Here is a 24,001-nt window from a genome sequence, read left to right on the forward strand (position 1 = left end):
TTATCGCACCCCTTCCACTCCAAAAACCAGGCCGGTTTCTCCCGACTGCGAGGCACTTCAATTATAATGCGCCAAGAACACGGGAGAAGCGCACCGAAAAACAGCTTCAGGGAAGGCAGCGCGTGTATATAAGGTCCGGAGGCTGCAGCCTTCAACTGCGGTTGCACAACGCTACGCAACGTTCGGCGCTCGGAGTTCGCGCACTCCGTGTACCTACTTTTCAAGCGGTCTCTCTAAAGCTTCTTATCAACTCTGTGTAGAAAAGAGGCTTACCGCCCCGTTTCCCGGGCACCACAATGGCAGAAATTTGCAAGGGGACTGCGCGGGAGAAAACAGCGAAGACAACAAGAGTGTAAATGGAAACATGCACACAAAGCACAGAAGACGAATCCGAGAGAGAAACTGTAGGAGTATCTCCGATTGGCACACAGCTGTGCACACGGGCGGGTGAACGACCTCTCAAAAGAAAAAAAGAACAACAATTTTCAAACCTGTTCACATTATCCCGTTGGAGAACCCGTGCAGCCCGAGTGTTTCGAAGGTGTCGGGGAAAGTTGGAGAAGGCACTAAAGAATTGACCGCGAGGAGCGGGAGCGGTGGCATTCAAGAGTTCTGCGAAAACAGCGTGTCTGCAACTGTTCGCACAACCTTAGCAGTGCGATTTATCTGCGCCCACGGGGAAGTTCGAGGGCATGTCGGTGCAGCGCGCAGCGACCACCACATTTCTGTCTTTCTGCTCCTTTTAGCCTCCGAAGATGAGGAAAACTTATGCCAGAGATATATACGTATGCAAATTCGAGGAAAAGAGTTTGAGGAAAAGCTACTTGCGCTCACAGTGCGCGCCTAATGCTCACAGGTAAGGGAGATAATTAGTAGCTTCGTCCCGGAGCGGTGACAACTAGCTACATTGTAACCGCCGATGCTACTGTTGCGAAGCCGTTACGCAAATTTCCTTCTCAGCCGCCTCGTTAAACTGCTTCCTCGCAATCTCGCACCAGACGCCCTTCACTTGTTTCTACTTGCTGAAAACTGACTATGAATTGGCTTTTATAAGTGGTTCGCTCGTTATCACGCAGAAGCCAGTACAAAGTGACCAAAGTCGAAGTGGTTAACCCGGAGAAGATAAGCGGGTCAGATTAACGTATATACTTTCCGGCGGTGTTCCTGATTACCAACATGGCGGCCACTACAACGTCGGTGCAAGCTATCGCTCAAATCTAAAGCAACTTGAATCTGCGCGGCAACCTTGTGCAGCGGGGCTGGAGCACGTGACATTCCAGTGGATGAGCGTACGCCTCGTGTTCTCGTGGCGCTCTCTCTAGAAACGCATCGCGATTGCCGCGCGGATTTGGCTCAAGTGTCGCCTGTATACTAAACTCATTCCGACGGGAACACCGAACGATAATAGGAGAGGAAGAAACGAAGATAAGGGAAAAAAAAGGTAGCTCATAACAAATGATTAAATGAGAACAGGTTCGTGCATGGCTTTATACACTGGCGAGAACGCTGAGACCTCGCGTAAAGCCTCCTTTATCCCCGCTCCTTATTTACGGTGCCACGTGCGCACGGTGGATGTCGAAACAAGCGACGACGGCGGGCTCAGATATACCGCGATGAGAAAATTGAATGTGCGCGGTATTTACGGCTCTGCCAAAAAGAAAGAAAAAAACACGGCATGCTTCGAGGACAGCGTATACCGGATCGCGTTCGCTCGCTTACAGAAGGACGAGCGAAGCAACGCCAGCGCATTAAAACCCGAAAGGGGGCAAAGAGGATCGCGAGGATATAGGTATCTCGAGAATGGAGCATTTGCTCTTCGAGCCGCAGGCAGTATTACAGTTTCGCAACGGCATCATCCACGTGCGCTCTTACTTACCGTGGCGTCGAGAAGTGCTCAAAAGGAGGAGCTAAGAGGGAAGTGTCAAGAAGATATGTTCAGGGGGAGGTGAGCAGGAAGAGCTGTTCAGGAGAAGCAGTTCATGAAACATTGAAGGAGACATGTTCTGGGCGATGTGATCAGGAGAAGCAGCTCAGAGGTAAGCGTTCAAGAGAACATGTTCAGGGGGAGGTGAGCAGGAGTAGTTCAGGGGGAGGTGAGCAGGAGTAGTAGTTCAGGGGGACGTGAGCAGGAGTAGTAGTTCAGGGGGACGTGAGCAGGAGTAGTAGTTCAGGGGGACGTGAGCAGTAGGAGTTGTTCAGGGGGAGGTGAACAGGAGGGGCGGTTCGGGATAGGAGCGGTTCGGGATAGGAGCGGTTCGGGATAGGAGCGGTTCGGGATAGGAGCGGTTCGGGATAGGAGCGGTTCGGGATAGGAGCGGTTCGGGATAGGAGCGGTTCGGGAGAAGAGCGGTTCGGGAGAAGAGCGGTTCGGGAGAGAAGCGGTTCGGGAGAGGAGCGGTTCGGGAGAGGAGCGGTTCGGGAGAGGAGCGGTTCGGGAGAGGAGCGGTTCGGGAGAGGAGCGGTTCGGGAGAGGAGCGGTTCGGGAGAGGAGCGGTTAGAAAAAAGCGATTCGGAAAAAGCGGTTCAAAAGGAAGCGTTAAAAGATGTGATCAGGAGGAGCTGTTAAGGAGATGCAGGGGGAAGGGGGGGGGGGGGGTGCTGATCAGGATGGGGTGTTCAAGAGGAGATGTAGCGGGGCAGAAGGACCGTTGAAGGGTAAATGTTGGTCAGTGGATACTAGTGAACTTTTTTGCGCGGGACCCTGCGAGGTTAATGTTGCGCATTGCGCAAGTGATTCGCGGCACTGGGCTCGAACTTGCCCCTCCACGGCGCGAAGGAAACTCGTTGGCGCCATCAGCACATCAATGCTCCTCCACGAACTTTTACTATCGATTCCGCGCACTTTCGGAAAGGCTGCTCGTTCAACTGTACACACGCCGTTTTTTTTCTTTCATAACCAATGACCCCAATGTTGTCGCGCAAGCAGCCGCTTATCGCATGAATGCTACGTTACGCGCATTCAGGCCAGCGGGTCTTTCTCCACTTCCTTCTATCGTTCAACGGTTTCGCACCCTCTAACTATTCCGAAATGCATTCCCCAACGTCCCCGCGGCGGTATAGTTATAGGAATAGCCGCGGTATACTTCTTTCCTCCGAAGAAACAATAGCGAGTTGCTTAACGAAAGAACGACTACCGCGAGTGTGCGTGCATGCGTGCGCCAAGGCGCACGTGACGTGGAACATGCCCGCATAGCAACCGAGCGTTGCGGTGCCGCCGCCGTCCGCTCTTCTGCGCGTAGTAGTTCGGTGCAGCGCTGCAGAATCCGCGGCGCTCTCTGGTGTAGTGCAAAGCGAGGAATGGCACCGCCACCGCAGCACACAACGCCGCCTCCTGCCGTACACTTCCCAGCGGAAACGTTCGTCCGACCTCAGTAGCACTGCGTGCAACACCTGCATTTTAAACCACGAATGGCAAATGCTATGGTCGGGCACGTAGCCAGAAGCTTTTTTTTTTTCGGGAGCGGGCCAAGGGAACTTCTTTGTACCAAGCTGGGGCTCCTAAGATATGTGGCTGGTTCTGGTGCACAACGAGGAGTTTAAAGCGGGCAGTTCAGGGTTTCCGCTAGCGCGGACGTCAATGGGCCGAATAACGCGCAGCTCGCTCGGCGAACGCAAGAGCTCTATTAGCGAATAAATACGCAAAGTGTTCGCAGAACAGAGCCCAAGTTCGTATCAGCCGGGCTGTTTAACGAATACCGCCTCTCAAATCGATCGACTGCATGCAATTCCTCAAGCCCAAAAGTTTTTGAGGCAGCGCTTAAAACATCTTCCGAATGGACGCCGCCTCCAGGCCGAAAGAGTGGCTAAAAGAACGAACCGATCCGAGGCTGCAGTCCAAAAGCACTACTCCTTATTCACACTGTCGGGCGTATATAGGGTATATACAAGCAGCTATACAGCTCGCGTGCTTCCGAGCGGCGCTATACTGCCTGTCGTTTCGCAACACCACATAAAACGGCCATTTTGCCGCGCACAGAGCGTGGCCAGCCGTTTCCCCACAAAGGGAGCACGGCAGCAGCAGCAGCAGTAACTTCGACAGCCCGGCGAGTGCGCACGCGAACTGCGCTGCCGAAGGACAGGCGAGGCGTTCTCCGCGAGGCTCAACAGGTGGCGTTGCTGCAGCAGCAATGCAAAGCCGCGCATCGAGTTTCTCTTTCCAATTCTCTGCACAGTAGCGCCTCTATTTCCCAACACGACACTGGGAATATACGCAGCGTTAAAGAAACCAGGGCAGCTTAACTCACGGGAGGGAGGTCATCGATTGAACGGAGTGTTGTTCTCGCAAGACCGACCGACCACCCCTTTCACAGGGCGACCCCCCCGCTCCCTACTGCAGTTATCCCTAGCGAAGAACGGAAACTTTCGCAAGAAAGTAGCCGGACTCTGGGAGGAAAAAGCCTCTCCCATGAAACTTTTACCGGATCCCCCAGCAGCTCGGAGGCACGGACCCCGCAGTGGCGAAACAGTTCATCAATATAAGTGGGGGAATCGCGGCCCGCGCGCAAAAACGTATACGTGCCTCCTGCGTGTGCACTGCACTCGCCGTGACTCCGGAGCGGCGAGCTTTCCGTGGCTCCTTCGGCGGTGCGGCGGCGCCGCTATTCTTTTCACAACCCCGCGGGGACGGCGGGCACTCGGCGAGACGGACTCGCGAAAAGCGCCGCTAACGCAAACGGACGGCTCTCGGCAGAGGCGCTCAGACCCCGCTCCGCTTTCTCTTCTCAAATCGCAGTACTGGGAGGAAGGAGGTCAACCACCGCCTCTCGAGATGCTGCCCGCTGCCACCTAAACGCTCTTTTCTACCACGCCATCGCATAGTTTCGAATTAGGAGATGAGTGGCTGGAACCGGAAAAAGAAGGAAAATTTGCAAGTACAGCCGCGATACGCTGAGTTGGGCTGCTGTAGAAAAGCATTTTCGAAGAGTACGCTTGCGATTGGTGACCGGTAACCACACCTTTCCTACGCTAGTCTTCGTCCGGGAGCTCCCACGGAAGGTCGCGCATTCTGTTAAGACTATATTTGCTGTCTATTAATTTCCTCCAAAAGCTCTGCCGGATACTATGAATAACCTATCCTCCCACCTAGGTGACCACGTCTACAACATGCGGTTTTAAAGACATACGTGCTCCTCACTGATATCCATAGGCAAGGACGTTGGACCTGGATTCGAGCGCGGTCGTCAAAAGTGTGAAACAAATCGCTAAGCGCGATGCAAAACTGACAGGCAGAGAAGTCTTCTCCGTCGTAACTACTAATACGAACATGCTCCGCCGACGTCAAGTAGCCAACTGAGTTGGCGCACCGGTGACTTTCCGAGGCCACTGCTGACGGTCCCTCGACGACGCCTACTCGTCTTACGCAACCCACTGAATAGTTTAGTACCCTGCGCACCTCGTCCACTATGCAACCACACAACTATACAGCGAACCTTCCCCGTCGTCCCTCATAAAGCAGCAGATAAATGCAACTCGCCAACGTCAGCGCCACCTGTTGCAAAGTTTGCGAACCACGATGGATTCGAGAAAGGGGAGAACGAATAATCCTTAATGGCTCTTCAACTGTACACCCCGAATCAGACGACAGCCACGCAAGCGTGGAGAAGCAGATAAATATGGGCCTGCTCTTTTATTTAGTAAACGCGCTTTCGGCTCGGGGATCCTCTGTTGCGGTTGCAAAACACGTCGCGAAGTCATTACTACCACGCCATTATCCAGCAAAATGCGCCTTCTCCTCCTCCTCTCCCATTTCTCCCTCTCCCGTCGCATCTCCTGTAGCGCAGAGATGAGTGGGGGCGGTGAAGGGGGATTTCGCAACGCGCAACAGAAGCCTCGAAAGTATACACACACGCAACTACAGTGCAGCGCGGGCGCCGCAGTTTCTGCTGCTGGCCGAGCGTTGCGAAAAAGCCGCTAAACGCACGCGGTTGGCTGGTTGCGAGCGGCCAGCAACCGCGTGCACACGCCCCGTCGTGGAAAGGGGGAAAGCCCTCCCCCTCCTTTCCCCCTGAGGCGGTGCAGTGCAGCGCAAACTCGCGCGTAGCACTGACGCCACACACGCACACACACACACAAAAAATAATAATAGTAAAAGAATAAGGCCGCCGAAAAGGGCGCTCGCAGGGGTTACGGAAAACGAGCAGGCTTGAGCCTGCGGCGAATTTAAGGAGTGTGAAATCGTCCTTTTTTTCGTTTTTTTTTTTTCAGTGAAGATTTTATTTTTGAAGGAACCATGCGTGAAGAATCAATGGTGCATATGGGACCGAACAGCCTTCTCTCCAACGTTGCTCACAAATTCGCTCCTGATGCGGGGCGCCAACAGCAGCGCGCGGAAGGGGGGGGGGGGGGGGGGGGGGATGAGCTCCGCATTACCGCCTTTGAATTCATCCGTCGATGATGCGTTCCTTGCGCAACATTGCAAACTGTTCATTATCCCTAAGCTCCGGCAAAGTTCCATATCTCCATCTTCTTTTCTTTGAAACTGCGCGCGCATGAGGACGCAATACGCAAGCAAAAAAGGAGGCAACGGGCTTTCACAGCCAAAAAAGGAACAACGGTTAACTCGATAGCAGAAACTGACGGGTCATCGTCGATCCTGTTAGCAAGAAGTGGCCGGATTCTTTCGAATAAGGAAACAGGTTTATTTTAAGATTTAAGGATACAAGAATGAAATAACTGGATTACTGATACGTAGGAGGTTCGGCGGATCTGCAGAGTTGGGAGGGCCTCGCCGACGCGTCTCGTATCGTCGGCGCCTCTCGGTCATCTCTCTCTCAAGCTGCAGCGGTGGGGCTTTTATAGCCTGAGGAACGGTGGCCCCTCCGAACTGGCCAATCCAAAGGCGGCACTCCGAAAGGACCAACCAGCGACCGCGCGGCCAACCGCTTCAAATCTTGCCGCGCGCGTTGGCGTCCGGGGGAGGAGGAAACGGCGCCTCGCTGTCTGGCCTCTTGTGACAAGTCCAGAGGTGTTGGTTGAAGATACTACTCCTTAGGACTCCGCTGCCGTAAGGCGCAGCATCGTGGATTGTCAAGGGACGCTAGGAGGAGAAGTTAGCGGCGTGCAGAATTGGAATCGAAAGGGGTTTCCAGGCGTGACAGCGTGTAAGTTATGGGAGTGCTAACAATCCCAAGAATGCAATTTCTTCGCGTTACTTTTTCAGAGTGGACGCTACTTTTTGGCTCCGCTTTATGCAGGCTAATAATGGCAACCGTACTCTGCAGACCACTTTGTAAATACCGACGACAGCGTAGTTCTACCCTCCCTCCCTGTGAGCCCACATCGGCTACCGCTATTAATCGAATGATGAGATGTTGTTGCTACGGCCCTTTTTGCGTCCTCTACGGCGAAAATGCAAGAAAAGCACCTTATATTTTTCCTTCATTACATTCCGTTACAGTAAGAAATGGTCCTCCAAATAATAAACTAAAAACTTTTCTCCACGCTGTCACTCGATATTGCAAAAGCCAACAAATGATATTCGCACAATGAGCCCTCGCCAGTATATTCTGCGCCCCAGTATACGAGCGTCAAATTTTCCACGGCGCACGACGTTTCAACGTGCGTCATGAAACAGCCGCTCAATCAATATACGGCTCCACGAAGCACTCAAAAGCACAAATCGCGTGAAAAAAATAACTAACGCAGGAGGTAGAGAGACTGAAAGAAGGGGTAGAGAGATGAGTTTCGGCAATGACGCGTCGATTGTCTGGGATGACCCACAGAGGAGACTTGTATACTTCGCAATAGGATAACGCCTCCTTCGTCTGGAAATATATCCTCTAAGTGCACTTAGGCATTGTTTCGCCCGCGCCGCGCATTTCGCCACACACACGCGGCAAGCGCGCAGCAGACCGTGGACAGAAGACGACCTTGCACCCAGCGCCCTCTACAACGGGCACACAGAAAGAACAGCAGCGCCTCCCCTCGGGCAGGTGTATGAGGGCATGGCGTAATTTCTCCGAGCTCTCCCACACTAGAGAGAAAAGCCTCGCGATCTGAAAAATTTTCCTACACGCTACACCCCACCTAACTGATCCTTCGCAGAGTCAACAGCGAAGCGCAGACGCGGCCAGGTAATCATTTGGGCACGCGCTTCTCTGCACTGCACGCAACGGCGCTCTCTCAGGTAGTATCCGTTCGGGCAACCACCGCTGGCTCTCCTACCTTGGTCCTTATCGGCACCGCACTTTATGCATTCGGCCGCGAAGCAAGCAACGCCGCCGGCGCAATTAATTGAACGGGACCGGAGCTCCCAATTAGCAACCGGTGTGTGCCCGAAGGCGGGCCGCGGGCGCCCACGCAGTTTTCCTTTCGGCGTCAGCCTCTCATCAGCCGCGGTTTGGACGCCCCCGAGCCTCGGACATTGGTAAGGCGAACCACTCCGAGAGCGCGGATAGCGGCGCGCAGCTAAAAACGAGACTGCCGACTGAGGGCGCTACGGACGCGAATCTCAGGCGACACAGGCTGATTGCAGTGGCGGCGACAGTTGTTCGCTAAATATGCGAAGACACACTAGGAGAGAGATATTCGGCCGAGAGAGAGAGAGAGAGGGGGGGGGGGGTACGGTCACTCGCGCCAAAGGAAATGGAATTCGCTCGCCTGTCGATGTCGAAACGCGCTTCGAAGCGAGCGAGCGAGCGAGCGAGCGAGCGAGCCGCGCGCGGTCGTTTAATACGCGAGCCATTAACATTAGGGGACGTCGTCCGCGCGTGGAACAGGCGCGTCGGATTGCCGAAGCGCCCACGAAGCACGCATGCATCGCTTCGCAGGCGAACACCTGCACGCTCCGTCAGATATTGCCCCAGAAACTTGCGTGCCATTTATACACAGCCGAAATGAAAATGAGTTGCCCGAAGGATAGTCGGCGGCAGAGCCACCGCGATTTCGAGATTCGCCGAATCGAGGAGGGGCTCCCGAAGTGCTGCAATGATTCATTATCTTTTGCACTCGGGGCGAGACGCGTCGGGCCCCGCGGTTAGGAAACGAAGCGGCGGTATGCGCCCAACACACACCCAGAGTGTCGCGTTGCACTCGTCCCAAACTTTCATAATCGCCGATCGTCCGGCCATTGCTTCACCTATTCTGGGGTCTGCGGCGATATCACCGAGTTCCCAGTACAGTGCTGCCATTATGGCTGTCCTCTGATCACGAAGACGGCGGAGGCGCGCTACGGCTTTGATGCTGTATTTCTTTCGAAATTAAATCACACGCCATACAAGTAGACATCAAGCGTTCCTTACCGCTAGATCGGTGTAATGACTGATCGACTGAACAACCAATCGATCTATCAAATGATAATCGAGTCATCAATCAGATGACCAACATAAAAGGCTCATCGGCTGGCTGATGGGTTTGCTTAAATCGAAATCCGTTTGTAATCCGTGCAATGAATAAAGCTACTGATTGTTTGATTGATTCATTCATTCATTGATTAATTTATTGTTCGATCGATGGGATCGATCAATCAATGAATAAATTAATGAATGAATTGATCAATCAATGAATAAATTAATGAATGAATTAATCAAACAATCATAAATCGAAATCCGTTTGTAATCCGCGCAATGAATAAAGCTACTGATTGTTTGATTGACTGATTCATTGATTAATTTATTGATCGATCGATCGGGTGGTTGATGGGGGTTTGCCGTCCCAAAGAGACTCAGGCTATGAGGGACGCCGTAGTGAAGGGCTCCGGAAATTTCGGCCACCTAGGTTTCTTTAACGTGCACTGATTGATTTATTTCGATCGATCAATGATTGATTGATTGATTGATTGATCAGAGAGTGGTTCGCTCACTGACCTCGGGCGGTGAGGCGGCCTGTTCGTCGGGTGCCTGGTCATCGTCCATGCAGAAGGGCAGTCCATAGCCGCTGTCCTGCGCCGACGAGGAGCCAAGGCTGGACGACGACGACCCGCCGCTCAGCAGCAGCTGGCGAACCGAGGAGGCCTCGTCGGACGCGGCCGCCGCCGCCGATGAGCTCGTCTTGCCGCACCTGCACGAGGAGGAAGGGAGGAAGAGAGAAAGAGAGAGAGATGACTGCCTGAGCAGCGGCGACACACGGCACGCACTAGCGCAGCCAGCGACGGTAGCGCCCCCACTCCCTGCGTTACGATTTCTGAACCCGCATGCGCACCGACGTAGCGCGCAGTCTTACGAACGCAACGACATCCCACCACTGCGATTTCTAGCAGGCTGCTCGCACCTCAATCTCTCACATAACCGACATGTTCGGGCCCTTCCGCGATTCTCCAAAAGCGGACAACTTGGGTTCGCACAAACCACGAGAGCATCATCACAGTTGAACTTGCACCCACTGCCCTCTTCGCGCGCTCTATATGCCGACAAAGACGTCGGCGTGATTGACAAAAACAGAGACCGCATTTTAAACTTAAAAAAATACAAGAATTCTCTTCGCTCGGATACGACAGCTCTTTCGAGCGTTGTGAGGAAAGCATTATCATGCGCTGATTTATTGACGCTTGTGAAGGAACTCGCGAAGAGCAGGCTTTTCAGTAAAAAACGTCAACTCCGAACGGTCACAATTCAACCCGGCCGGCATACCCCGATCACTTGTCAAGCTTCCTGACGGTGCATCTCGCAACGTATAGAAAGGTTGGCGAGACATTTCTTCGGAAAAACTTTCGGCCATATACACGCGTCCAAGAGTCGATAACACCGGCCTTCGCCCTTTCCAGGCCTCCCTTGCCGTTTTCGCTCTCTTTGACCCTTTTCAACGCACTTCGACGTATATAGAGAACTGTTAAAATGGCCAGCGATGACGTTTAATGCTATGAAAAGCGTTTACGGCCACTTTCGCGGTGAGAGCCCATGGTTTGCCAGTCTGTGAATTCAGGCGAAACCACCTTTCTTTCTTTCTTTCTTTCTTTCTTTCTTTCTTTCTTTCTTTCTTTCTTTCTTTCTTTCTTTCTTTCTTTCTTTCTTTCTTTCTTTTTATTTCAAAGTACACATGTAATTACATGAAGACACTCAAGGATCATTAGCCAGAGGCTAGTCGTGGATCCCAAAATGAATACAAATAAGTCTACTGACGATTCAGGAGGGGGAAAAAAAACAAAAAAAACACGCACACATTTGTCGGTGTAGAATGAAACAATTGCAATGCAAAATACAATGCAAAATACAATACAAAATACAGACTGAAACACTGTCGTATGACATTCAAATAACCAAAATAACCTTAGCCTTGAGATGCGTGATGCCGAGGTATATCGCCACTTTTACATGTTTTTTTTTTGTTTTTAAGAAACTGCGTTTGTACTGTGCATTACGCACACCACGGAGGAAGGAAAACTCGGGAGAGGCCCCTGCTATCCGAGCTGCGTGCCAAAAAGTGAGCCGGAAGTCACGTGCTTTCGCAAGGACTGCTGGGAGTCCTTGGCCGACGGCGCAGCCAATAGTAACGCTGGGCGCAGCGACGTCGCCTGCTGCACTGCCTGCCGCGCATGCGCAAGAGCGCTGAGACGGCGGCCAAGTGGGGGGTAGCCGCAGGGGGTAGGAAGGGGTAGCCGGCTTCAAAAAATGTGACGTAACAGCCCCCTCCCGAGTTTTTTCCTTCCTCCATGACGCACATTACCGAACGCGTCGCGACACCTGTGGCTTATGGCGGCATCGACAGATGCGCGGCTGGCGAAAGACTCTCGCAAACGCCGAGTGACCATGGCGACAGGCGCAACGGAGATTGCCTCCGAGACCAGCAACGACTCGGTTCACAGTCCAGACGGCGGCAGCTCGTCTTTCCGCGCAGGAGAATCGAAAAGAACGCACAAAGAAGGAACGGGGGGAAACAGTATCCCGCGGACGAAAACCGAGCGCGGCGACTGTTTAGCAGCACGGCAGAAGGAAGACGACGCCGTCTCGTTTTCGCCGATGCTGCCGCGACGTCCGGCGAAACAGAACACCGCGGAGTGCGAGACCGCCGCCTAGTCCAAACGCCGCCGGGTGTAGTATATACGAGGACTATTGAGAAGAAGCGTGGGTTTCTATTGCGTCGCAACTTTCTTTCTTCATTTCGTTCCTCAGCAGCCTCGGAGTGTTTTATACCGCCGACATAACCTGTCACGGCACGGGTTTCGTAACTGCAGCTTCGATGGACACGGGGTTGCTCATCATCCACGGAATGTGGATAAGCGAACAGCGTATGTGCTAATAAATACTTGCATCATCATCATCAGCAGAAGCACTGTCATCATCATCATCATCACACCATCACCAACGCCATCATCATCATTTCTACAAGCTATGTGAGTGTCGCCATGCTGGAGTCCCTCGCGGTTTATTACAGTCGAACCTCTGTAACTGAGCACGGAGATCCAACTACTTGAAGTTCGAATGAAGAACGTCGAGCTCAATTTAATACACTTAACATCGAAGGGACCAAATCGCCGCTTCGAATAAACCGAAAGTCCGAATTAACCGAGTACGAATTAAGGAAGCTTTAGTTTCTTTAAGGATGACTTCCGCTGCCGCCTTAAGTACGAGGGTGGGGGTCGGGAAACGGGGGCACCTACGACAGCGGTATTGTGCGGAACAGTTTGCCGAGTGCCGTCCCTACCATTGCGAACAAACACGCGACCGTTTCCGGTAGCGCTGACGTCAACACGGTTCAACCCCGCGTCGCTACAGCGTTTTCGCACGCTCCGTAGTAGCACAGCAGCTGCAGTAGCAGCGAAGTAGCAGCGAAAAAATATATATAAATATGTCACGATGAACGAAGACGTCGGCGCGTCGCTTAAGTTCATTCATAACGAAGCAACGCCGGAGTGCGACTCTTCTCTATCTGTCCTCCCTTCATCAGCTAAGACGCGATCAACGACTGCTGTGAAGGCAGCGACAACCTTCGGCGAGACAGCCCTTTCAATGCGCTCCCTTCAGTGATGCCTCCGCATTCATCTGTCAGCGAGGTGTCGGCCTCACGCATATGCAGCCTATCTGCATATATCTCTTCCCCGAATGAAACGCCGACGGGAACAACTAAATGCGAGCAGCTACGAGAAGTTACATTCGAAGACCTTTCAATGGTATGTATAATGGTTAATTTTCACATCGAAGGAGCGGCGATTATTTCCCGCATCCTAAAACTGACTTACTATGTATTTGCTCTTTTTCCAATATACATATTCTCGTTAACTGTTAAACACCTTACTAGCTTGGGGGTCTGCCCACCCATCTCCGTCCCATCGTAATCCGCCAGAAAAATTTTGTCGCGTGAGCGATTCAGGCTATGCGGCACGCCGTATAGTGAAGGGCTCCGGAAATTTCGACCACCCGGGGTTCTTTGACGCGCACTGACATCGCACTGTACACGGGCCTCTAGAATTTCGCCTCCATCGAAATACGAGCGCCGCGACCGGGATCGAACTCGCGTATTTCGGGTCAGCAGCCGAACCCCAAAACCACTGAGTCACCGCGGCGGCACTGTGAAAGCTCGGCTTAGGGCACGCTGAGGGTAAAAGCATTCATTACAATAAAAACAGCAAAGTAATCATCCAGGGTAAGTCCTCCAACTCGCAGCTCTCTCTCGTCAGGTTTCGTGATCGTCCTGTCAATTTTTTGCCTTTTTGTTTACTTCTTGATTGAAATGCATCCATCGTGGCGGGTATCGAACCCATGACCTTGGGCTCAACGTCAGCGATGTTCAAGATAATATTTAGAGCGTGACAGAGAGAGACCGGGGGCCAACTGTTCATTATCAACTCTTACATATACGCACGCAGTACGCCCTCCATCAGCCGAGGCAGGATCCCAAAGTAAACAGAAGAGCGCATGCAACGCGTCGGAGATCCGTAATTAATTGGCCACGTCCCACTGCCAGCGTTTGAATGAATATCACGCCCTCCCTCCAACAACGGGCAAACATTGCCCAACAGGCAAGGGCTTCGCTCGCGTTAGCCTCTACGGTCACATCACGCAGCCCGAAATACGCACGCAGACGCGCAGTACGGAAGCCATCGGGTGCCATCAATTAAGCTGCGCAGGGCTCGAGAGCGCTCGCAGCTGCACGGCAGTATACGAGGACGTACGCACGCGCCCTCAGCCCGTCGCGCGCGTATTTTTTATTTGATTTCTTCCTATTTTTTTTTCTTCTTGCAACGGCAGCCGCTCGCACCACATACTTGACGGCTGCCGAGGTCGTTGCGTCGACGCCGGTGCGTACACAGTGAATGAAGTATGCGCACGCAAACGCGCCCGATTGTTTTCGCTCAATGGACTTTGGAAAGACGTTCCGATTCAAAGAACTGCCACTGTTGCGAATGTCAGATGTGCGCTACACACTCAACAAATGAAAACGCGAGCGAGAAAACTGAAATTCCAACACTAAAAACACAAACGTGTTAGCTCTGGGAGAGGAAATACAAGCGAGGGTGATCAACACCTCTAAAGGAGGGAGAGAGAGAGTGTTAGCGTCTTCCAAATGAAATTAACCTGCACTGGTATTGAGCAGCTTTCCCAAGGCCTCATTTTCTTGTTTGCGTTTCAGTAGTCTTGTTCGCGTCTCGTTTGTTGAGTATAGTACGCAACAGATGTGACCGATATCGTAAGAAACTCCAGCTCGCCTACATAGTGCACTCATAGTAATAACAAAAACAACGTCTGCGGATAAAGAGCTTCACACAGAATGACGAGTTTCGCGCGGAAAAAACGTTTGCTCCTGCATATCATCATCGGATTAGGCCCACTGCAGGGCGAAGGCCTCTCCCACGTCTCTCCAATTAACCCTGTCCTGTGCCAGCTGGGACCACCCTATCCCCGCAAACTTCTTGATCTCATCCGCCCACCTAACTTTCTGCCACCCCCTGCTACGCTTGCCCTGTCTTGGAATCCACTCCGTTTTCCATATAGACCGGCGGCTATGTTATAAATCACAAAAACAATCGTTACAAGACCGGGTCCAAATCGTATACACACCCCCTTTTGCCCGACCTATTACACCCTCAAGTGACGTGTCTGTACGAAGAGGGCGTATATACATGTATATAGCCGCTAATCGAATCAAACCAGTTAGCATTAATTAAACTCGCGAAACACGATTAAGCACGCGCCTATAACACACACCCACACCCACACACACACACACACACACACACACACACACACACACACACACACACACACACACACACACACACCTGTATCATGCACATCTACGCATTATATGGACAGATGGTATGCTTAACCCATCGGCAGGCAGAAGAGGAGGCAATAATTACCGACGCTAAGCCGGAGCTGCTGCTGCCGCGAAGGCTGGCGCAAAAGGGCCAAACTACACAGCAGCTGGGCATACGCAGAGAGACAGACATACAGCCCGACGACTAACTAAATGAGGCAAACTGCATTTCGTCGTCGCATCAGGCAGTACAGCACGCGGACCGGTGCCTCTTCTATATAATGAGGCAATCCAGGGGGGCAGGTCGCGCGTTGCGCAACCCACCCACCCGCGCGCAGCTATATACGCGCAAAAGTTATTAAGACAGAGCGGGCGAGGAGACGGAGGGGGAACCATCGCCCGCCATTCTTAATTTGCCGATACGGCCGGCGCGCAATTAGCGCAGAAACACGCGCAGAGATATCAAAAAGCGGATCTGGGAAAAAAAATAATAATATACACAACGAAAGCGACACGAATAAAACGGCCGCGTATAATTTCGTATACGTTAAGCCTGCTTCGCGCGCGCGTGTAGTTTGGTGCCTTGCTGCTGCCTGCCGCCGCTTTCTTATTTAGAAGGGCCCTTCCCTTTATATACCCCCTCCAACAGCACTGCCTCCATGTCGCGCTTCACTTAACAATTACGTAACGCACGATTCCATCCCGCTCATTTTTTTTTTTTTGAAGCAAATAGAGAGAAGGGGGGAAAAGAAACGAAAGAGAAAGCACGAAAATGCGTGCGTTCCGCGCTATAGCTTCCATGCTGTATAGCCGGCATTAAACAGCGCTCCTTTTGTGTGCACGTACCGCGCCCTTTTAAAATATAGACGACGAGGAGGAGGAGGGGGACAAAGATATGGCGCAACGATCCCTTAAATCAGCGCCGCTTCGCAGCAGCATCCGACGACGACCAGCTATTCTTTCTTTCTCTCTCTCTCTTTTTGCTTTCTCTGTCCTTTCCGTCACTCCCGGTTATCTGTTGCTCGCGTCGCACAACGTGTCCAGGCCCCTAAAGCCTCCGAGAAAACGAGACTTGGGAAACACTGCCTTTCCGTCGTCGTCGCCGTAGAAACCGCCGCGCTTAAAGCTAGTGCACACAAATTCGCCCAGCGGCGGAGGCGGTGGTAGACTGCGGAATATCTCCTTAGCCACCGTAGCGTATAGGACTCACTGACTCCCCGCGATTCTGGCCACAAAAGCGGCCCAGAATGGCATCATCAGGCCGCGAAAGGCACCTAGCAACGAGGCGGACAGTGAGAAAAAGAAGAAAGGAGGAAAGGGATGGAAAGAAAAGAAGAGAAAAGGAAAAATGCCCACAATCCCCCCCCTTCTCTCGTTCTCATCTCCCTCGGCTGAGCTTTATACGACCGTCGCGGCGTTTTTACTCCACGGTGACGCAAGAGGCGAGAAAGAAAGGGACGCACTGGAGTGGATCTCCGCGCAGACGCGGGGACACCCCCCATCATCTCCACTGAAGAAAGGGACGCGGCCCCACCGCACACGGGCACCAGACAAGCCGTAACGCTCATCTGAGCGTATCACCCGCGCACGCGCCCGCGTTGTAAGCAGGCAACTCGTAGGCTAGCTGCCAGCCATCATATGCGCGACGGGGTCGATGTGGACGGTGCCATGCGCCGTCATAAACGGCAGATGCTTCAAGGGCGCCGAGAACAGCGCCAGCGGAGGCAGAGAGAACTAAAAGACGCGAAGTATAACGTACAACAAGTAAAAAAGGATGCGCGGAACTTCACTGACATTTGTTTTGTTTAAGTTAGTGCGCCCTCATTACCATGCAATACGCCTCGCTGCAACTTTCGTAACATCCTCATGTCAGTGGGGAGACGTTAGAGCCGCAGTATATGCGCGCCGGAACTGGGCCGCACGTACATTTTACATCAATTACTTATTACGAGGCACTTTTTTTTCTTTCTTTTTTCCACGCATTCTGGCGGCGTTGTCATTAGGAACAGAGAACTCCGGGAGCCTCGCCTTCTTCCCAACCTTTCAAAGCCGAAAATGTGATGTAACAATGCGATTGCGTGTGCACTGAACATATGCTTCCCTACGAGTGACGGCTACGTCTAATGCAAGAGTATTTACGTGGGCGAACAGTCGTCCCATTACCCGCTTGATATATATAGCGATGAAGTCGTTTCGACGTTACGGCAAGCTCTCTTCGCATGTGCAGTCGCCCGCACATTTAACACGAACACGCAGTAAGCGGATTTTCGCTGCTCGGTAGATGCTCAAGTTTACCGATACAAGTTTACAAGCCTGGATGATGACAGCATTTGCTTCTCGCAACTTTATTCGTGGCATGAGGTCATCATCTAACATGCTTCTATCTCTTATTTTCTTTTTACTGTTCGTACGTCTCAAGACCACAGATACACGATGAGCGGTTATTGCGATGAAAAAGAAGACAGAAAAAAGAAGGACACCGATCCAGGCACGTACTCCAATAACACTAGCTAGCCCCCTGCCCGCAACGTAAAAAACGTTACGCCGGCATCTCCTCCTCTCTATTAGGAGCTGCAGAAGCAGCGTGTAATAAATCTGATAAGACGGCGCCCCTTTGATATAACGTCCTTACTCCGTCTCCAAGCAGAAAATAAGAACGCGAGCAGCGCCGCTAATCCGGCAAAGGTATAAATAGTACACTACTCGTATATACGTAGCAGTGATTCTGCGAAGGCACGTATAAGGCATACGCGCGGGGAGAGACGAAGTGGCCACGTAACAGAACCCCAAACCAAACCTCACTCCCGTACTCTCTACGAAAAGAAAGTGCTTTTTCTGTTCTATTTCTCACTCTTTCGTCCATCAGACGCAGCGACGGTTGGGGGTTTCGTCACGGGCGCCGCACAGCACCGGCCAATACCTGCTTCGCGCGAAGACGGGCAAAGTGCTTCCGAAAGGGCCGTGAGTTGCAGAAACTCGGTCCCCCAACTAGCTCGGCATTAACGTCTTAGCTTTCGAGTCATGATGCAACAGGGCAGCCTGACTTCATTCAAGTCAAAGTTTGTTGCATCACATCAAGGTGGTTACATGTACGTAGATTACATACGTAGTACGTAGAATGAGATCCCAGAGTTGATCCTGATTCCTCGTTGACCTTTTTCTCTCTGTTTTTATAGACAAGGGCGAAAACTGGTGGGAAAAGGGAGGCATAAGAAGTTAATTACTGCCTCTCTAACGTGCAAGGGCGACGTCAATATAGGTCACGAAGGTTGCCTGGCTTCTTTATGAGCTGCTGAATCTGAGCACACACGCGTTTTCGCATTTCGCCTCGCTGAAAATACGCCGCCGCGGCGGCAAGCTATGAAAACTCCTGAAACTTCAACCTCGGCCGAAGAACCTCGCAGTGCCGCTCTACCTACATATAGCTGTTATGCAAAAGACACAGTGGCTTAGCCCTGGTTAAGCCTGGATATACAAGCGAAAAACTTCAGTTATGCTTGGTTTGACGGCCGTCCACACACTGCCTGTACAGAGGCGGAGGAGGAGACAGAAATCGGCGCGGTTAAAACTGCCCGCAGGAATGCAGAGAGGAGGGTTGCCGGCTGCGACGCGGGCAACACCGCAACACGCGGCTGCCACAAAAGTTCAAACGGTAGTTGTAGCGACAGCGAGGAGGCGACGCACATGCGCAGTAGCGCGCGGCTGCGCCGAAAGGTCAGGCGACGGAGTCGGCGGCGGCTGCGGCAGCGGCGAGGAGCGACCACCTGCGCGGCGCATGACGTTACTCGGTTTCGCGCATCCGCATAACTCACCAGTTTGGCTCACGCGAAGCTCGGCTCTGACCCGCGTAATGAAGCTTTTCGCTTCAAAATTGAGCAAAGCAAAGATTTTACCGCACGCTATCACGTGGCGTGATCACGGGGGGCCCGAGACTCTTCTTTTTACTATATTTTTACTTGTTAAGACTAGGCTTCAAGGCTGTCGCCGGACGCTTCCTCCTCAGTTTTTTTTTCTTTCTCCATGACTGCACCTCGGTTCTCGTCGAAATTCCGAAAGTATGTCCAGCCCTTTCTCATTTACACCGAACCGCGAAGGATCGCCCGCCGAGCGGCTGCTTCGCTATGGAGCAACAGTCGAAAGAGGTTTTGAGAAACACCGGCGAAACAGAATGAAAAGCCTTCACTTCGTTCGCTGCAGCCTCGTCACATCGAAACCGGCGATCCAAGAAGCGAGCGGACACGGAAAGGACGTGGGGATGAACAGACAAGCACTGAGCGGGGAAGCGCGCAGGGATGCAACGTAGAAGCTGTCGAACAAGCGCAGCAAATTAGCAGAAAGACGCGTAGAAAACAAACAAAAAAGGCAAAGAGAAAAGAAGACTAACGAAGAGAGAGAGAAGGAACGCAAAAAAAAAAAGCAAGGCACGCTGTCTATAGAGCACAGACATCCCCGACCGACCGTGGGCAGAGAATAAAATAACTGCAAGAGCCAGCTAACCCCCCCCACCCCTCCCTCCCTTCCTTACGGCAGGCTGGTATGGAGTAACTTGCTGTCGACGCTGTACTCGGCCTGATTCCCCCGCGTGTGACGAAAGGATAGGGGGGGGGGGGGGGGGGGGGGGGGGGGGGGGGGCAACCTTTAAATAAACGCCCAGCGCAGCGTTTTTGTACAATGCGCGACTAAAAGGTTACGGGCACGGATATGGAAGGGCTAGGGTGCTGGCAGTGAAGGGAGGGAGGGGGGGGGGGGGGAGCACAGAGATGCCAGACTGGGAGGCGGCAGGCGTCTGGCATGAAGGGCGCGACGCAGTGAAGGAGCACCAAAGCAGCAAGCGACAAACAACAATCAAAGAAGCGAAACTCTAAGCGCCAAGTTAAAGTGAGCGCACTGTCAGCGGTGAAGGATACGGGCCAAAACGAAGAAAGAAGAAAGTAAACAAGAACAAAGAAGAGTGCAAAGGCCTTGGGACAACAAGTGGGACATCTCGGATAAAGACACTGGTCGGGATTTCGTCCGTTCGACTGTTGCTTTTTCGATTTTCCTTTTTCGTTCTGGCACGGGTTATATAAGAGCGCCTGCTCCTCTTTCCACGAAAAGAAGCAAAGTTACTGAGCTGACGACGCAATGGAATGCGATTCGCCGGGCAGCCCAGACTCGGTCGCGCCTTGTTTTTTTTTTTTTCTGCTCCGTCAAGCGCGCGTTTGCGACATGACTGAGACAGCGTGAGAAATAGAAGGAGAGAGCCCGGAGCGGATCAGAAGGCGTCGATACGCGTAGGTCGCACCGAACACGCAAATCTGACGCCGCCAAGTTGACAGCCGCGTCGGCCCGTGATGCATCACCGACTGGCCTATATAATATACTGCGTCTAGTAAAAAAGAGAGAGAGAGAAAAGGGAAAGACCCACTGCGCATCCAGCTATGCGCGATGCCGTCACTCAGAGAGACATGGCGATTCAAGAAGTGACACGTTTCCATGCAACAGAAGAGAAGAACGAAGAACGGGAGTGGCGACGAACTGGTGAACTTTGTATACGAACAGGAATAAGGAAAGAAAATATCAAGAAACGACTGATTCGCGTGCCTCCTCACTTTATCTTTTTATTTTATTTCGCGCTACTTTCCACTTGAGCTACGAAAGGCGGACCTTTGTTTGTACAGCATCCACCAGAAACGTATTCGTCCACTGATCTTTCTCACGCCAGTGAGCTTGAAGTAAAGAGGGATTTGAATACGCTTTTCCACTTTAAAGTTCCACTATTCGGTACACTTCGTACTGCGAGAGAACTTACTTTACCGGCGTCCGATAAGTACGACGCTAAACTATCGCGTCAAAATTCAAGAAAATTTCCGCGCGAAACCGGCTATAACCCATAGTTTGCTGAATACATATTTCACACAATACTGGCGTGGAACCTGCATTCAGTATTCGGTGTCCCGGGATGGCCTCAATACCGAAGGAAATGAAAGGTACAGTCTTTGCCAAAAGTAACCAGGCCGCATGGTTCGCTTCTCATTTAGTAGAGCCCTTAAGGCTTCCCTGCAAGGACAGGGGTTCTCCTTACCGCACAGAGATCTAGAGCTTGAGAGCTGGCATAATAGACTGCCTTAATATACGACTGAGAAGCAAACCATGCAGCCTGGTTCCTTTCGGCAAAGACTGTACATCGTCTGTCTCACTCCCGACGGACACCACAACCGCGCCTTCGTGGGCGCGGGATTCGATTACACGTCCTCGAGCACAACAAGCCGATCGCTGTAGCCTGTGCGCCCCTGCGGCGGAGGTTGCTCAGGGCCGCGAGTGTACAAACATCCGGCAAAAGTGTTAATGCTATATGTACCTATATGCAACAGCCTTACAGGTGACCTTGAAACCGGTGCTCCGAGAAAACGAACCCGCTACAAGAAGCGGTATTTCGCGATCCCTCAGCAATAGAAACAAAACCGTATATGACATACATAAATAACCAAGCGCGAAACGAGAAATATTAAATGAAGCAAAGGACGTATATATATGTCACACACCAAATCGGATTCACTTCAGATTTAGCAGCGTGCGCGCTCTTCGATATGATTCCCGTGAATCCCTCCGAACCAAAACCAATTTACTTTCCCACGGAGCGCAACAAGTAAAGCCGTGCTGGGCGCTCTCGAAAGAAAAAAAAAAGAACTGCCATGTCGAACAGTAACGGACCTTTTCTTTTTTTCTAGCTTTCTCTCTTTGCCCGATTCCGATTTGGAAACGCTCTTTTACGCTTGAAATTCAACAGGCGCAATCACGAATATCAGCGCACTTTATTCGCAAACGCTTTCGCCGTGTGAAGTAAAAACAAAAAAAAGCTCGCCTGGACCATCTGTGCTGCTGAATATAGACATTATAAAGAGTGTCGGGTCAGGTTATTTCCCTTCCCATATTCGCCCGACCAAAAGCGACTTTGACGGTCGAGATTTTACGCAACGCTCGACAATCCATACACTCTGAACAGAAGGGAGTATAAAAGGGAGTGAAGTCCTGCCAAAACTAGAGACCGCGTAGCCTTTAGTTCAATAAAAAAAAAAAGAAGAAGAAAGCAAATAAAGGTGCGCGATGCTGATTCCAGCAGATTAAGAAGTTTGAGCGGGATCAGCGAAACTTGCGGGGTAAACGACACACGCGACGGTTATTGAATTATAGAAAACGAAGCGACAGCAACGTCAAGTAAACCGCGTCTAAAGGGGGGGGATACAATTTAGAAGCACCGGCGTCGAAGAAAAAGCGCGCAGACAATAGGCATCCGACACCTGAGGGGGAAAGCGGCACAAGGCAAACACACACACACAAAGCAGCTGCGAAGGAAGGGGTGCGGCGAAGTTGCTGAAATCTCGGCTCAAAAAAACCCCAGACACCGCCGCCGGCTAAACTTTCTAAACTCGACGAGAAAGGGGTTCAGTACCGAAACTCCATACAGCAACGGCCTTTGCTTTCAACGGGCCCGCGACGCGTCAACTGCCCAGGGTGTTTACGGTCAGGAGGTTCTATACACAGAGTGACGAGGTGGGAGTGTTACAACACCACCTCAAATCACAAGACAGAGAGCAGAACGCTTGTGTGGTTCTGCACGCGACGGGGTATGAGGTCCACGATCGAAGCTGGCGACACAGTTCTTTTTCTTTCTTTTCTTCCATGAAAGTGGATTGGGGGGGGATCAGCGTTACACCCGTCGGGGTTACCATATTAACGAAACGCGCGCTGGCACGAGCGCGAATACACATCCGAGGCCGTGATGCCGACACGCTAACGGAACAGGTACTACAAGGTAATTAGCGTCAGCGGTAGGCGAGGACAATACCTGCACGCATAAAAATGACAAGCAAGCATCGTCAACGACATCTGAGGCGGTCTTGACTCGCTTTGCTGCAGCTCTTGGAGACACACCACACTACCCTACAGTGCACACGTGCGTGGGTGAGAGTGAAAGCAGGCACGAAGTAAAGAAAAGGAGGGGAAAGCAGAAAGAGAGAGAGAGAGAGTAGAAGTGAGACGAGCTAATACCTCGAGGCAACGGAATATTACCCGCACGAGTCTTCAACCCAGAGCACGCGTTTTCCAGATCAAATCTTCTTCTGTTTGAGTAATTAAAGAAGGCGAAATCAGTGCGGCCGAGTTACGAAGCCTCGAGGGCCCGTTCTTTATTGCGACAGAGAAAGAGAAGGCTCGGGATTGATGGGCGGAAAAATTTTTAATCTACGCCTAAGTGAACCGGGGTCACCGGACGGCTGGCGCACGCGTGGCGTATATTTCATCCATTAATTATGCGCGCTCGAGTCAAGCGACCACACGTGCGGCTCCGCGAACGATCCGGGTCGGTTAGATACGCCGCTAAACTGTCACATAGGACTAGTAAAAAAAATCCTTTCGGCAGCGCCCGCGACGGCGGTGAAACATTCAAGGAGTGCTTCTTTTGTACAGCAACTTTTCTCTATGCCAACGCCATGTGCGCGTGCGACTCTAGCTTCGCATCGAGCTGCATACACACTCGGCAAACTAACCATTCGAATGACCTGTTGTATTATATCCACCTACACTTCACACCGCGCACTCACTCACGGCCGTGCGAAACACAGGGGCCTATAGAAAAAACCCCCGTACCTTCTTAAATCGATACTGCACAGAAGCTTACTGCATGCCGCGAAAAGATACCGAACACGTTGTACGCAAGTAGCGGAGGCTATACAACTCAAGAACGTAGCAGCTCTTCCCCGTCAAAGGACCCCCCCCCCCCCCCCCCCCCCCCCCCCTTCCAGCTAATGGCGTCGGCCGATGCTCATGAACCTCTTAGCGTGACAATGCAGGGAGCGGCGTGACAATGCAGGGCGGTACTATCGCCGACCAT

General features: G+C 52.1%; 1 protein-coding gene across 2 annotated transcripts in view; it reads right to left on the minus strand.

Moving 5' to 3' along the window:
- LOC149343121 (growth factor receptor-bound protein 14-like) overlaps positions 1 to 24,001 on the minus strand; it is a 200,689-nt gene that overhangs the window by 83,044 nt on the left and 93,644 nt on the right. For both annotated transcript variants that reach the window (XM_089545644.1, XM_089545645.1), the window contains one exon: positions 9,804 to 9,996. In XM_089545644.1, the coding sequence (XP_089401770.1) occupies positions 9,804 to 9,996 (193 nt within the window). The remainder of the gene's footprint in view (positions 1 to 9,803; positions 9,997 to 24,001) is intronic.

This window comes from Amblyomma mixtum, chromosome 5, assembly GCF_055824585.1.
Source record: "Amblyomma mixtum isolate Tamu chromosome 5, ASM5582458v1, whole genome shotgun sequence".
NCBI classification, from domain to species: Eukaryota; Metazoa; Arthropoda; class Arachnida; order Ixodida; family Ixodidae; genus Amblyomma; species Amblyomma mixtum.